Raw genomic sequence first — 13,000 nt, forward strand, 5'->3', positions numbered from 1 at the left:
ATAATTATGATCTTGAATATCTGAACACTCAATGCATAAGTGTTCTTTTAGATGAAACACTCCCCCAAGGAGTTACAGTAAAATGAATCATTTTAATGCCAAACAAGCCTTAACAGTAGAAACAACATGACGTATTACCAATAATTCTAGTAACACATTATATCTTGATTTATCTAAAGTATTGATAGAACATTATCACTGGCCGTCATGTTCTTATCACTGCAATGTTAAATACTCTCAATAAGAGTAGCCATTATAAATGCAACAGATAAATGAATTAAACAACAATTTGTTATGACTAGATTCATGTTTAAAGATTATGTTACGGGCTGAATCAATCAAGTTTTGTATTTATCTGAGGTTAATAGTGTTTTAATAAATTTATACAATAGTAATATGAGATTTAACCGGATAGTGTTAAAGTTTGATTAGGTTTAACATTTTCCTGTTTTTCTATCAGTTGCTTATAAAATAAATGAATTGATTTTATAGTAGGCAGGTTATAGTAAAGTAAAAAACATTATTACAAAATCACAGACCAGATTCTACTAAGAATCCTAAACATAACTAATATAACATATCGCCGGTTGTGTTCGTAGTCATTGAGTCAACCAAGGCGGACCACACGCGGCCTCGAAAAACACACGTTAAAACGCGTACGCTAGCATTCCTTGTACAGCGAATATTGCAAAATAATATATACCTATATACCTACCTACCTACAACTAAGCAATGCGGAGGTCGGCACGCCGAAACGCCGACTGACAAATTTCGATAAAACTTAAGACTATCTGTATTAATACTCTTAATCTTACCTGTTCAAACTGCTCCCTGATCTCAGTCCTCTCTTCGTCGGTCAATTTCGAATTATCTGCCATCGTCACACTTATAAAATCACAAAAACAAGGATCACATCAAAAAATTAACGTGTGTTAAAAAAACGCTCTTTTCACAGTTCACTTATGTACTAGCGATGTAAATATAAAAATATTGTTATAAAAATCACAGCACTCGACAACTAGTTTTGGCGAAGGATACGCACTTGAATTTTTACCACACCGTCTCGCAGCACGATATGATGAAGCGAGTGCAAATTATAAATACGTCAAGTCAAACGACCACTGCTGAGTGCTGCGCAGAGGTGGTGTGGTGTGTGCGTTTGTCGACAAGTTCTTTGTGCCGATATCGATAAGACTTAGAGACGAAGACATTATTTTTGGAAATATGGTTACAAAATGGTGTTTGACATATATAGTTGAGCCACATTTGCCGAACTCGGGTGTAAAAGTATTTTTTTTTAGTTATAACAAAGAAAAACACACAATCATACCAATAGAAAAAAATATAAAATCTTTTTAAGATTATTAACTGAAAATTAACTTTAACTCATCAGCATGTCATACAAGTGGAACCTAAACTAAAACTAGCATAGTTTTTGAGTTTTACTGTTTTACCAACCATAGGGCTCTGTATTAAGTAGCTAACGGAAATATTTATACCTTATTGAGTTCTTGCCAAAAGCGCATCCTAAACAAAGCATCGATTTTCTTGATTTGGATTTTTTGGCATTTCCCTATCTGAAAGTAGAAATCAAATTCAGTAGTATTAATCTGACTAATAAACATTACGCTTATTTAATTTAGAACGCTATGACACTGTGTTGAAGTTATATGTAAATAATTTAAATTGCAATTAGATAAAATAAATATATAATGAGTATGTGTAATGAATACAAAAGTTTGAGTAGCAAAAAATTAATAACAAACAAGTTAAAGTAAATAAATCGATACAATTTATGGATGTGATATCGCTTCACTATTGTTGAGCGTTACTGGTTTTAACAATGCTGCCACAGTATAAAATAAAAAAATGTTAAAAATTAGATTTTGGCAAAACAAATACAACTTATAATTTTTTAGTTCCCAAATATTATTTCTATGAATTCAAAGGAATTATGTTACTTTACTGTAAATTTACAATTAAGGGCCATAGACAACGTATTGTCTATGAAGAGTTTTTGACTTTCACGTAATTTAACGCCATCTAGCGTCAAATGGTTCAAAAGTTTGAAGTAGGTACAGTTGGTGTCGCTCTTCTTTGCAAGTAGTTTTGCTACTCACCAATAGATGGCAAAGAATATTCTAGAACATTATTCTCAGTTTTCGAAGATTTCGAATGTTCTATAAAGTTCTATTCAGGGGAGCTCAAGCCAAGAGTAGGTAACGATGAAAATCAGGTAATTACTTTACTAAGTTTAGTTCCGAGTAAAATACTTAATTGTTTTTAGCTAGTAGATATATTAAAGTGTTAATATATCTTATATATTAAGTTATTTCTATTTAACTTTAAATAATTGTAAAAAATATTTTCATTTTTGTATACAATAAAAATAGTAGTTAAAAATTGATAAAATATTTACGAACCTGTTTCATTATATTTACGCTTAAGGTGAATACATTAAGTAAAACAGTAATTTAAAAAGCCATCAAAAAGGTAATCCGCATCATTGCCGGCTGAGAGTGAGCCTACAAGGCTGGCGGCATTTTTGAATGGCAATGCTTAGCCTTTGTGCAAAGGTAACACTGGCCTTTGTGTCACGGGAAGTGTTAACAAGACGCTTTGCCAGGTCTTGAATAAGCGTTTTGGCCCTCGCCCCTAAAATATCAAACCCAAACGGCTCGAAGAAGTAACTACCAACTAGATTACTATTTCGAATGAAGATCAGTCGAAAGCTCGAAGTAATACCACCCGGTCTCATATCGTCGCATACCAGAACAGCTGATATGCCGGCAGCAACTAGTTACTAGATTAATTTGTATTTTGCGGTCGAAAATCATGCATGATTCTTTTGTAATTTATAATTATAGATAATCTATATTGATAATTTTATATTTGTAAAATATTTATTACTGTTTAATTAACATCAAAAAAATATGCGTCATATATTTTTTACTTGTAACATCGCTTTTTATAACATTTTATTTCTATTATTTAATTCAATTTCTATATCCACTATCGTACACAAAGAAAATGGCAAACAATTTGATGCTATAAAATAAAATTGTTTTAAGACAAAAGCAAAGTGTTAAGAATAAACAAAAAATACTGTGCTTACAAACTACAATAGCCTGCTCCTTTTAGCCCACAAGCTTGAGCTCCCCTGCAATCGAGAACATTCGACTATATTCTAGTAGATGGCGCTTTCGTTTATAAGCGCAATGCGCGCGCCGACCGTCATCATTTGAAATTGAACAAACGAACGCTACAAAGCAATTCCGAGAAGAAATTCTCTGCGAACTCTTACAAGAGCTGAAGTTATTGATTCAAGAGCGTTGAAAACAAGTTGAGAAATATGTCGCTGCTACCGTTATTGTTTGACTACGAGTTGGAGCGTCCTCGGCGTCTTATGGACCAGCATTTCGGCTTGGGGCTGACTCCTGACGACCTCCTGCACGTCGCCGGTGGGCCGTTGATGAGCAGGGAGTACTACAGGCCCTGGCGTCACCTCGCCGCCACGGCACGGGACCTCGGCTCCAGCATCAAGTCTGACAGAGACAAGTTCCAAGTTAACCTGGACGTGCAACACTTTGCGCCTGAAGAAATATCTGTGAAGACAGCTGATGGATACATCGTCGTTGAGGGAAAACATGAGGAGAAGAAGGACCAGCACGGGTATATTGCTCGTCAGTTTACGCGACGATACGCTTTACCGGACGGCTGTGTTCCTGAGAATGTGGAATCGAGGCTTTCTTCAGACGGTGTGCTGACTGTGACCGCTCCTAGGAAGGTGCCACCCTCAGTGCAAGGTGAACGCAAGGTGCCAATCGCCCAGACCGGACCTGTGCGTAAGGAGGTGAAAGACCAGGCCAACGGTGACAAGTAATTAGTGATCTCGTCTTGTTTATTTTGCCATTCCTCTCTATGAGTTAAGACTGATTGTTTTTAAGTTATCTAATAAATACCTGGAAGTATTATGTCTGTTGTTTTATTGATATTAAACCTAAATTAGTAAACAACTTACACACAGCGCTCCTCTAGGTCTCAATCTAAGCAAATTTTGTATTAGTACTACACAACTGATAAATGTACTTCTGTATAGATACACACATTTTTATCAATCACAAGTCTTTGTTATCAACATGTGTAAAAAAATATAAGACAAGATAGGACCCACAAATCAGAACGATTTAACTACGTATCGGAAAGTGTTCATCCCATGAAACAGTTGTCCTGGCTGCGAATCGAATCCGCGACCTGTAACAGTCGGGGCCCGTTAAATCACTAGACTTCAGTCCAGTCACGGTAATATATAACACAAATAGGTACTATGGATAATATTATAGGCATAAACGAGTCAATTAATTGCATTAATTTAGCTACCCTCAGTTGGTTTTACGCTTGGGCACCATTGCAGGGCCCCGATTCTGCAATTTACAACGGCCGATAAATGAATGGCAGTTGGATTAAATTTGAAACTATTCTTCTTCTTATTGTCATAAGCATTTTGCGAATACATTTATTAGAAATTCATTGACCATGAGTGTTACTAGGGTATACTGAATTTCAAATTATTATGTTAGAAAAATGCTTAGAATATTACAAATAGTGCGAGTTCAATTCAATTGCCAGTCATTCATCGGCCATTGTAAATAGAATTGGGGCCCAGGTGTGCTTTTGCATGTTCGATAAGCTTGCTAAGTATAAACTTCCATTACAAGAGCGGTATGATCATCTGTTGTTGCAAAAAATAATACATATCTACCTGCATTATTTTTTCTAGCAAAAATCGAAGCATCAATCTAAAAATAGATGAGGACAAAAACTTACTAAGGTATACTCCATTGATTAAGGTAAGGTAAAGTAGGCACTTAATAAAGGTAAATAATCTTGATGTGTCTTTTTGTATAAAAAAATAAACTCGATTAAAAAAACAATTAAAAACAACAATAAATACAACCGAATCAAATGACCCACTGAAATGTTTTAGTCGTTTATTTATTTAATTAGTATTTGCATAAAAATACACAGCAAGACTGATTGCCTTTTTTTAGTGCCTAAACAAAATTATGACACAATTTTAATTGGTATTATTTCTTCTCAAAGATGACTCGTAATCATCGGTAAATAATTGGTATTAAAACCTCATTTCCGTTAATAGGTTGCAACCTCTACAATCCGTGTCGATACTGGCATGTTGGTAAATATCAAACGGGATGCTAAATTATCAAGTATATAATTAAGTTTTCAAGTTGTCAAGAGAGTTATTAATTGTTAGAACGCAATTAGCGATCGTGGTGTAAAAAGCGTGGCTTCAAGGATTACCAGACTGGAAGATGTTAGAAAATGTGTTCTTCGCCTATTTTCTTTGTTGGGAAAATTGTCTAGACCGATGTTTCTGTTAATATTAAACGATAATGAGTTATAATCAAGTATTTCATTAAATATCTATCCCCCTGCCATGCCACCGAGAAACAAAGGTCTAAATACATACACATTGTCAAATTACATTAACGCACTTGTCTTAGGTGGGAATCAAACCCGCGGCCTCCATTATAGCAGTCAGTGCCACTAACCACTAGACCAACAGACCTATCAATGTGTCGGTGGTGGCGCTACTGCTGCACTTCGAGGAATTGTATGAAGACTTAGTGGCGCTGCTGTAGCACCACAGTGGCATGACTCAACTAAAAAAAGAAAACATAAATGAAGGTTTCCAATTTCCATTGAATGTACATCAAGGTACAGAAAATATTAAATATATGATAGCATAGGGTCTATTTGTCTTCAAATAGGCGTTTAACTTAAGCATATTTTTAAAATAGTTAACCTAATTGCCTGCGGTTTCACAAACGTGTTTATCGCTCTAAGTAATCGGTTGTAGTTTTGTCTTATAAAACCGACAAGCTTAAAATTAACTGACAACAAAAAGTCTTTCAGTTTGATACATTAATTCTTGACATTAATACATTCAACAAACAAACATTTTATAGCAAGCTTTTTATTATTATCTAGAATATCTAGTAAAATTCATTTCTGGCTCATGTTACTCATCGAATAATACAAACATGACTTCATGTAGAATCAACACGCAGAGTTAATATTAAAAACAATTATTAATTAGCCAACAAATTAATTGAAAAGTAATAAAATAGAAAATCCTTGTAACACTACGTCATTTAGTACTTAACCTCAAGATAAAGTTATATCTAATACCTAGATATTCTTGAATTTACTTATTATTATAAAGTATATTGCAAATGTATTTAATTTAGGTATCCGACAAATACTTAGTCATCATGTTTTTGTTAAGGAAACATTCCCATTGAACATAATTTTACCAATAGCCCAAATTTTATGTAGCAAAAGTTGGTTAGATCGAGTTAGATGGTGTATGCCATGTTCGGATCTATTTCACTCTTAAAAGGCTAAACCATTTTGATAAAATTTTGTGTAAATGTAGGTGATACAATAGATTACCAAAAATGAGCCCGGCCGTGAGATGTTTACTTTTGCTTATAAGTCTCATGTGCCTGTCTGACCATCCCATCCCATCCCCTGGCCATGTGGCATCATAGCTCCCGAACGAATTGAGCGATTTCAATGTATTAAGCGATTAAGCTATTTCAATGATTTGCGAGTGTTTTCAGATCTCTTAGACATGTTTCATAAAATCGATGAAGCCGTTTAAAAGTTGTGCGGGGCGAACGTTTGGAAATGTATTCCAATTATACAATTCAGTGCAGTTCTGCTAAAGATAGGCCTTTTAGATGATAAAGGCGCATGCGCTTGGACGCTCCTCGTATACGCCGCTATCTGGCATCTAGGGCGCGACCTAGGGGGGGGGGGCAACCAAATCTGATGGCAACCTTCGTCATTATCAACTCTACTGGCCTAAAATAAACTAGTAAAATCAACTAAATGTATATGTAGTAGTCAATATGGACGAATTGTCGGTTCGTATAATATCGAGATCCGACAAAAACTTGTTTGTCCAATTATGTATATTTCATCATTCTAGCTGCAACATACCGCCGCCGCCAGTTTCCAACTTAGTATCGAATTGATTATCAAACGGGTTAGTAAACTTAATTGATATTTATAGGGAAACTTTATTTGATAACCGAAAAGGTTAATTTTATAATTGAGGAAGATAGGTTATGAAAATTACTTTATTTAGTGCAATTTTATAAATTTTGTCGTAATTATTAAAAAAAAATACGTGAGAATAATTTAAAAAGTATAATTAACGGTGTTTTTGCAGTTCGGAAGATATTTTACTAAGGATAGTTGAGTGAGTATTTTTTCATATTTTTTTTGGTTTCATAATTTTTATCGTGTATTATTATAAATTATTTATCTACCTTTAAACGTAAGTTATTTATCCAATTGCGGTCTACTATTTGTCTAATACGGATTATATAAGATAAAGCTAATTCGATAACTAATATTACAAAACTGCAGATAAAAGTCAAAAATAAATAATAACATCTTATAAAAAATCTTAAACTGGGACAAATGGCTATTTCCTAGACTGACTTCGTATTTAAGCGGATACCAGTCTTTTTGGTGATCTGTACCTGAAGGGTAAAAAAAAGTACTTAGATATCAAAAATCTAAATATCCACGTTTTTAAATGTCTTTGTCTATCTATTGACCATGTCACTCCGTTCAAATTTTATCAAAATCGGTCCAGCCGTTTTTATAGTTGTAAATTTTATTATTATCGATTTTGAAGCTACCTTGAAAATTTTAGCCAGCTAGCTTATTGAGAAGTGCCTCAAAATTGAGTTGCAAAAATCCAACCGGAACGAGAAACACGAAAAATTTGAATAAAAACGTGGGAAAATGAGCCTTATTTTGGTATATCAAACTATATAAAAAGAAAGTAATATAATAACTGGTTTAAATTTTAGCAGACGATGTATTTCTGTTGCTATAACGAGTATTAAACAAAAAATTGGTATTTTCATTAGATAATTTAATATTATTCATTAGATAAGTCGTGATTAATCGCGTTCACAAACTTGTTTTTGTTTAACCTATTTGGAGTTGACTGTTCTTTTTAATATCTTTAATGACTAATAAATATTTTTAATAACTAATAACTTAATAAGTTAAACCGTGTAATAAGTTAAAAGAATAAAAAAAGGTCCTTCATACAAATTGTCATCGAGTTGTTCAAAAGAGTTTTCGAGCTGTTTGTCTTGGAAGACATTTATTTTTCGAAATTAATGATTGCCTTTCTATAACAAAGCTTTTTTATTTTAATGCTTATGATAGGTAAAAGATAAAAAGATACTTCATTTTGTGTAAGCACGGGAATATGTTTAAAAAAAACAGAGGTATTTTTGTTACATAAGGTGTTAAAATTAAATCAGACCCATACATGCTTTGCCAGCAATTGGCGTACAAAATTTTTACCAAAGAATAGGAACTTTAGTAAATTGTTGTGCGATTGTAGGGTGTTTTTTATTATTTATTTTAATTGTAAAATTATAAATTAATTCTTGAAAAGTTAAGATATGTTATTAAAACCAATAAAACTGGTTTACAATCATTCTTTGATATCTATTTTAAGAAATACTGGTTTCCAATTTAATTTTATGCATTTAGCGCCTAAGTTCCGTAATTTTGTTTTCGTGTATACGTTTTTTAATACTTCTCAATATTATAAATTTAAAAAGCTACGTTTTCGTGTGTGTATAAATGTAACACTTAAAGAGAAAGCAGTTTTCAATTACATTATATTATATATATATATATTATAATTTCAATTAATTTATGTCATTGGACACTATTTATAAAAAAATATACCAAATATTTGGAAACCAGACTTACTCACGATATTTTTCATCACCGTTTGTTAAATATGTCTTAAAAACATTAAGAAAGTACATAATATTAATTTGAAAGTCACATTGGTACTTTGCATGCGCTAGAATCGAACCTGGATCTCGTGCATACAAATCCATCCATAGAACCACAAGGTCGCCACGCCATTATCATCCATAGTCTTGATTTCTATTGCCTTAATACAACACTCAGTGCTCTTCCTCCTCTTGCCTATAAAAATGCTATATTATGCCCAATATTGTCTAAATTTGTGTCCATATTACAATCCAACAGAAACCGGGCCCCAATTCTGCAATTTCCAATCGCATTTGAATTAATGAAAATTTGCTGAAAATGAGACTTTTTGTATTGTCAGCATTTTTCCTACACAATAATTGGAAATTAAGGAACACTCCTGATCACGGTACACTCATGATCAATCGTTGGCATAAAGCTTAATAGAATAGAAAAAGTTTCAAATTGAATCCTACTATCATTTATTTATCGGTCATTGTAAATAGCAGAAACGGGGCCCTGGTTATTTACAAATGTAATAAGTATTAATAGTAAATGTTAATAAGATATTGAGTATTTAATAAGCAAAAAATAGTACATACAATATAACCTTCTTAATACCTACCTATTTCATTACAGATCCAGCAGTTTTTGTCTAGAACTAAGAACTCGTCGTTTGCTAACTGGTTTAAGATTATATATTCACAAGAAACTGAGATGTGATAGGATAGTACGAAGATGACGAAAATTAACATATTACGAGGTATAGCACCGAAGTTTGCTGAATCCGCGCATATTTATAGACAGGTAATACAATATTTATTTTTTATGTATTTGTATTGATGGTATATTTTTTGTGTAAATTTTATTTTTAAATGGAGTTTATAGAGTTTCTTGCCGGTTCTTCTCCATAAGAATGACACTTTGGAACCGCGCCACTAACTAAGTGTCTTCAAATAAAAACTTTTGTTTTAGAAATAAATAAATGCAAATTTATTTATTTCTAAATTACGAAAAAAGAAATGGATAAAAATTTGACTAAAAAATTATCGGATCTGTATAATTCTTAGAGACACCTTACTTCGTTAAAAACCGGGTTTCTAGAAATAGGATAAGATTTATAGGAGTATTTCTAGAAATCTATTAATCAAGTTCTACTTATTACTTAAGTTAAGATTTTCAAATTTTTAATCTTTTAATTCTGTAAACCTATTGTTAAATTAATGTAAGGTGCAAATAAAGTTATTTTTTTAATTACATTTTTTTATTATCATACGACAGCAGCTATTTTTTTGTTAGTAACGCAGCAACTTAGATTCCGAAAATATACTGTCTAGGTATCACGGATCATGAGATAGTGACAGACAGACAGCCAGAGTGCGGAGCCTTACTAATAAAGTTCAGTTTTTATCCGTTTTAACATCATTTTTAGAGTTCCGTACCCAAAAAATTTAGTTTTTACTCTAGACATCTATACTAAAGTTATAATACAGATAAGAGTCTAACAAGGTGAAAAACAAGTATTTCAAATTGGGTCAAATATCTTATAATTTGACTTTAGCTCACAAAAGTAGGTACTTAATATTTTATCACCACTCCATCCAATTGCATTTACTATTAATATTTTATCACCACTTAGGCATTTCCAATTGCATTTACTATGTAATCTGTTACATCTGTTTTGATAAATACTGCAAAAAGATAGGCAGATAAAAGTATCTGTATAATTGAAGAAGAAATACCTAAACTTGACTAGAATTTCCAGAAGTTTTATAAGAAGATATAAATACGTATATTTGAGTTTTGAACTCTGGTTACGACACTGGTGGCTCAGACAATGTTGTATAAGTTACTTAAAAGCCCGAACCAAATCCTAAGATTTTTTCAGTAAAACCTAATATTTATTAAGTAGCTGTCTCATGTGTGTATGTCGTAATCATGACCTTCGGAAACATTTTTTGGTTAAGGCGGTCAATCCTCATGGACACCCACTCCCTCGGGGGAGGAAATGGGTAGTGTCAGACTTTTACTGACTATACCTGAACCGCCGTGCAACGTCATCCGCGTTTTTGTGTCGGTGTATGGCAATGCGTTGCAATCCTTTAATTCAAGAGTCTTGACTTTTTAATCATTATTTTATTCTTATCTTCATTTGTTTTTCCAGTTTTTTGGCACATTCGCATCATCGTTACTATCTCTGAGTGGAGGTCTAACTTTTGGTTTCACTGCGGTGCTGTTACCTCAACTCGAACATGATCCTTATTACCAGTACGATAAGGCTTATGACTCATGGATTGGTAAGTTTTTAAACCTAATTGTTATATCTTTTTTTATTCTCGTGGTGACTTTTAAGGAAAGAAATCCGGGATTTTTTTAAAGGGTTACTTAAGACAGATCTATGTATGTAATTCGAAATTTCTTTTGAACTTGTAATTTAATCGAAGATGTGATGGGACTTTTTGAGTCTGAGACTATCAACTCCTGCTTAAATTACTACGAAAAGAAATACTACCGATAATTAGCATCGTGGTGGCTTTGCATTAATGCCCAGGTTCGATTCCAACACAGGCCTCTACGACAAACGACAAGCAAGGCGACTGCAAAAGATATATATGTATGTTTTTTTAATTATAATGAATCGTGAGGAAACCTGGATTCCAAACATTGGAAACTTTAATCGCTAACTCCCAGTAAGCAAGCTCGTGGAGGTCCGTGTTCAATACTCAAACCGTTCTTACAGATATGGTATCTTTAACGGCGTGATAAATTGAGGAGCTTATTTTCCTATTACAGCGTCAATCTCACCTTTAGCGATGATGATGGGATGCCTCTTCTCGGGATCCATGAGTGATGGTCTTGGCAGGAGAGCTGGCCAGATTGTCCTGGTCATCCCCTTCACCATCGGCTGGGTAATCATGGGCTTCGCTAATGGCAACACCGCTATGCTCATAGGGAGATTCATCACGGGAATAAGCACTGGAGCCATCAGACCAAACAGTATCGTGTATATCGGAGAAATTACCGATCCCAAGTACAGAGCAATTGGCCTATTTGTGCCTTCTTTATTACTCCATATAGGATCCTTAATGAGTCACACAGTAGGCAAGTATGTGTATTGGAAGACGAGCTGCTTTATTTTCGCTCTACCCAACATGTTATGCATAGCTATCCTGATGTGTCTAATGGAAAGCCCGCTCTGGCTGCTCTCAAAAGGGAAAATCGAAGATGGCATAAAATCTTTCCGCCTATTCAGAGGTACTGGTGAAGCAGCAGAAAGGGAACTCGCAAAAGTTCTAGAAAAGACCAAAGATAAAAGTGAAATATCAGCCTTTAAAGAAAGTGTGAATCTAATTTTCAGTAGACCTTTTTTGAAGTCTTTGGCTACGATATTCCTACTGTTTGTAGCTGTTCAGTGGTGTGGGATTAACACTTTAACCTTTTACGCTCAAGTCATATTCGAGAAGACCTTTGCAGGGGATATTGATGCTTACATGTTGATGTTAGGGACCGATGGACTTAGAATATTGACGGCAGTGTTTATGTGCTTGGTTGCAAAAATAATTCCGAGAAAAACCTTTTTTGTCTCATGTTGTTTTATAGCTACAGTTGTTCTTATAAGTTTAGTCGTTTACTTATATTTGAAGCCTGAAGGAATGGTATGGGTGGCTGTGATGTGCATGGTCATTTATATTGCTGTCGCCAGTGCGTTAACCAGTATATCCTGGTCTTTCGTGGCAGAAATATTCCCGGCAAAGGTTCGCGGTTACGGCTCTGGTATGAGTTCTGGATTATCGTTCGCTTTATTATTCATTTCCGTGAAAGTATCACCAGAAATTATGTTTAGACTTGGTGAACAGGTGATGTATGCTGGTTTTGCGGCGTCCACATTAATTTCTGGTATAATTCTGCATTTTATTATACCAGATACGAATGGGAAGTCTCTACAAGAGATTGAAAATGAAATGTTCGAAAAGGAAGGCAAACAAACATCGGCCAATACAACTGTATAAAACAAATGTAGTTTATTCAAGTTACTGCGTTAAATTATATTACAAGATACATGTGACTTACTAAGATATATTTAAATTTAAGATAATTAGATTCTAGTCTTGAACAATATGTACAAATAATATCAGCTCTGAATTATTAAAGT

The 13,000-nt window shown here is 33.7% G+C and overlaps 3 protein-coding genes across 3 annotated transcripts in view; 2 read left to right on the forward strand and 1 right to left on the reverse strand.

Annotated features, from left to right (window-relative positions):
* The window catches only part of LOC113498282 (plastin-3), a 53,786-nt gene extending 52,657 nt beyond the window's left edge, over positions 1-1,129 (reverse strand). The window contains exon 1 of the mRNA XM_026878237.1: positions 816-1,129. Coding sequence (XP_026734038.1) covers positions 816-878 — 63 coding nt within the window. The 5' untranslated portion in view covers positions 879-1,129. The remainder of the gene's footprint in view (positions 1-815) is intronic.
* Positions 1,130-3,224: 2,095 nt separating this feature from the next.
* Positions 3,225-3,974, forward strand: LOC113498115 (protein lethal(2)essential for life-like). The gene has a single exon (XM_026878052.1). It carries the CDS (start codon positions 3,353-3,355, stop codon positions 3,881-3,883), a length of 531 nt encoding a protein of 176 aa, XP_026733853.1. The 5' UTR covers positions 3,225-3,352; the 3' UTR covers positions 3,884-3,974.
* Positions 3,975-9,365: 5,391 nt separating this feature from the next.
* Positions 9,366-12,913, forward strand: LOC113498114 (facilitated trehalose transporter Tret1-like). The gene is made up of 3 exons (XM_026878051.1): positions 9,366-9,654; positions 11,012-11,144; positions 11,641-12,913. Exons 1-3 carry the CDS (start codon positions 9,586-9,588, stop codon positions 12,855-12,857), a joined length of 1,419 nt encoding a protein of 472 aa, XP_026733852.1. The 5' UTR covers positions 9,366-9,585; the 3' UTR covers positions 12,858-12,913.
* The last annotated feature ends 87 nt before the right edge of the window (positions 12,914-13,000 follow it).

This window comes from Trichoplusia ni, chromosome 10, assembly GCF_003590095.1.
Source record: "Trichoplusia ni isolate ovarian cell line Hi5 chromosome 10, tn1, whole genome shotgun sequence".
Lineage (NCBI taxonomy): Eukaryota > Metazoa > Arthropoda > Insecta > Lepidoptera > Noctuidae > Trichoplusia > Trichoplusia ni.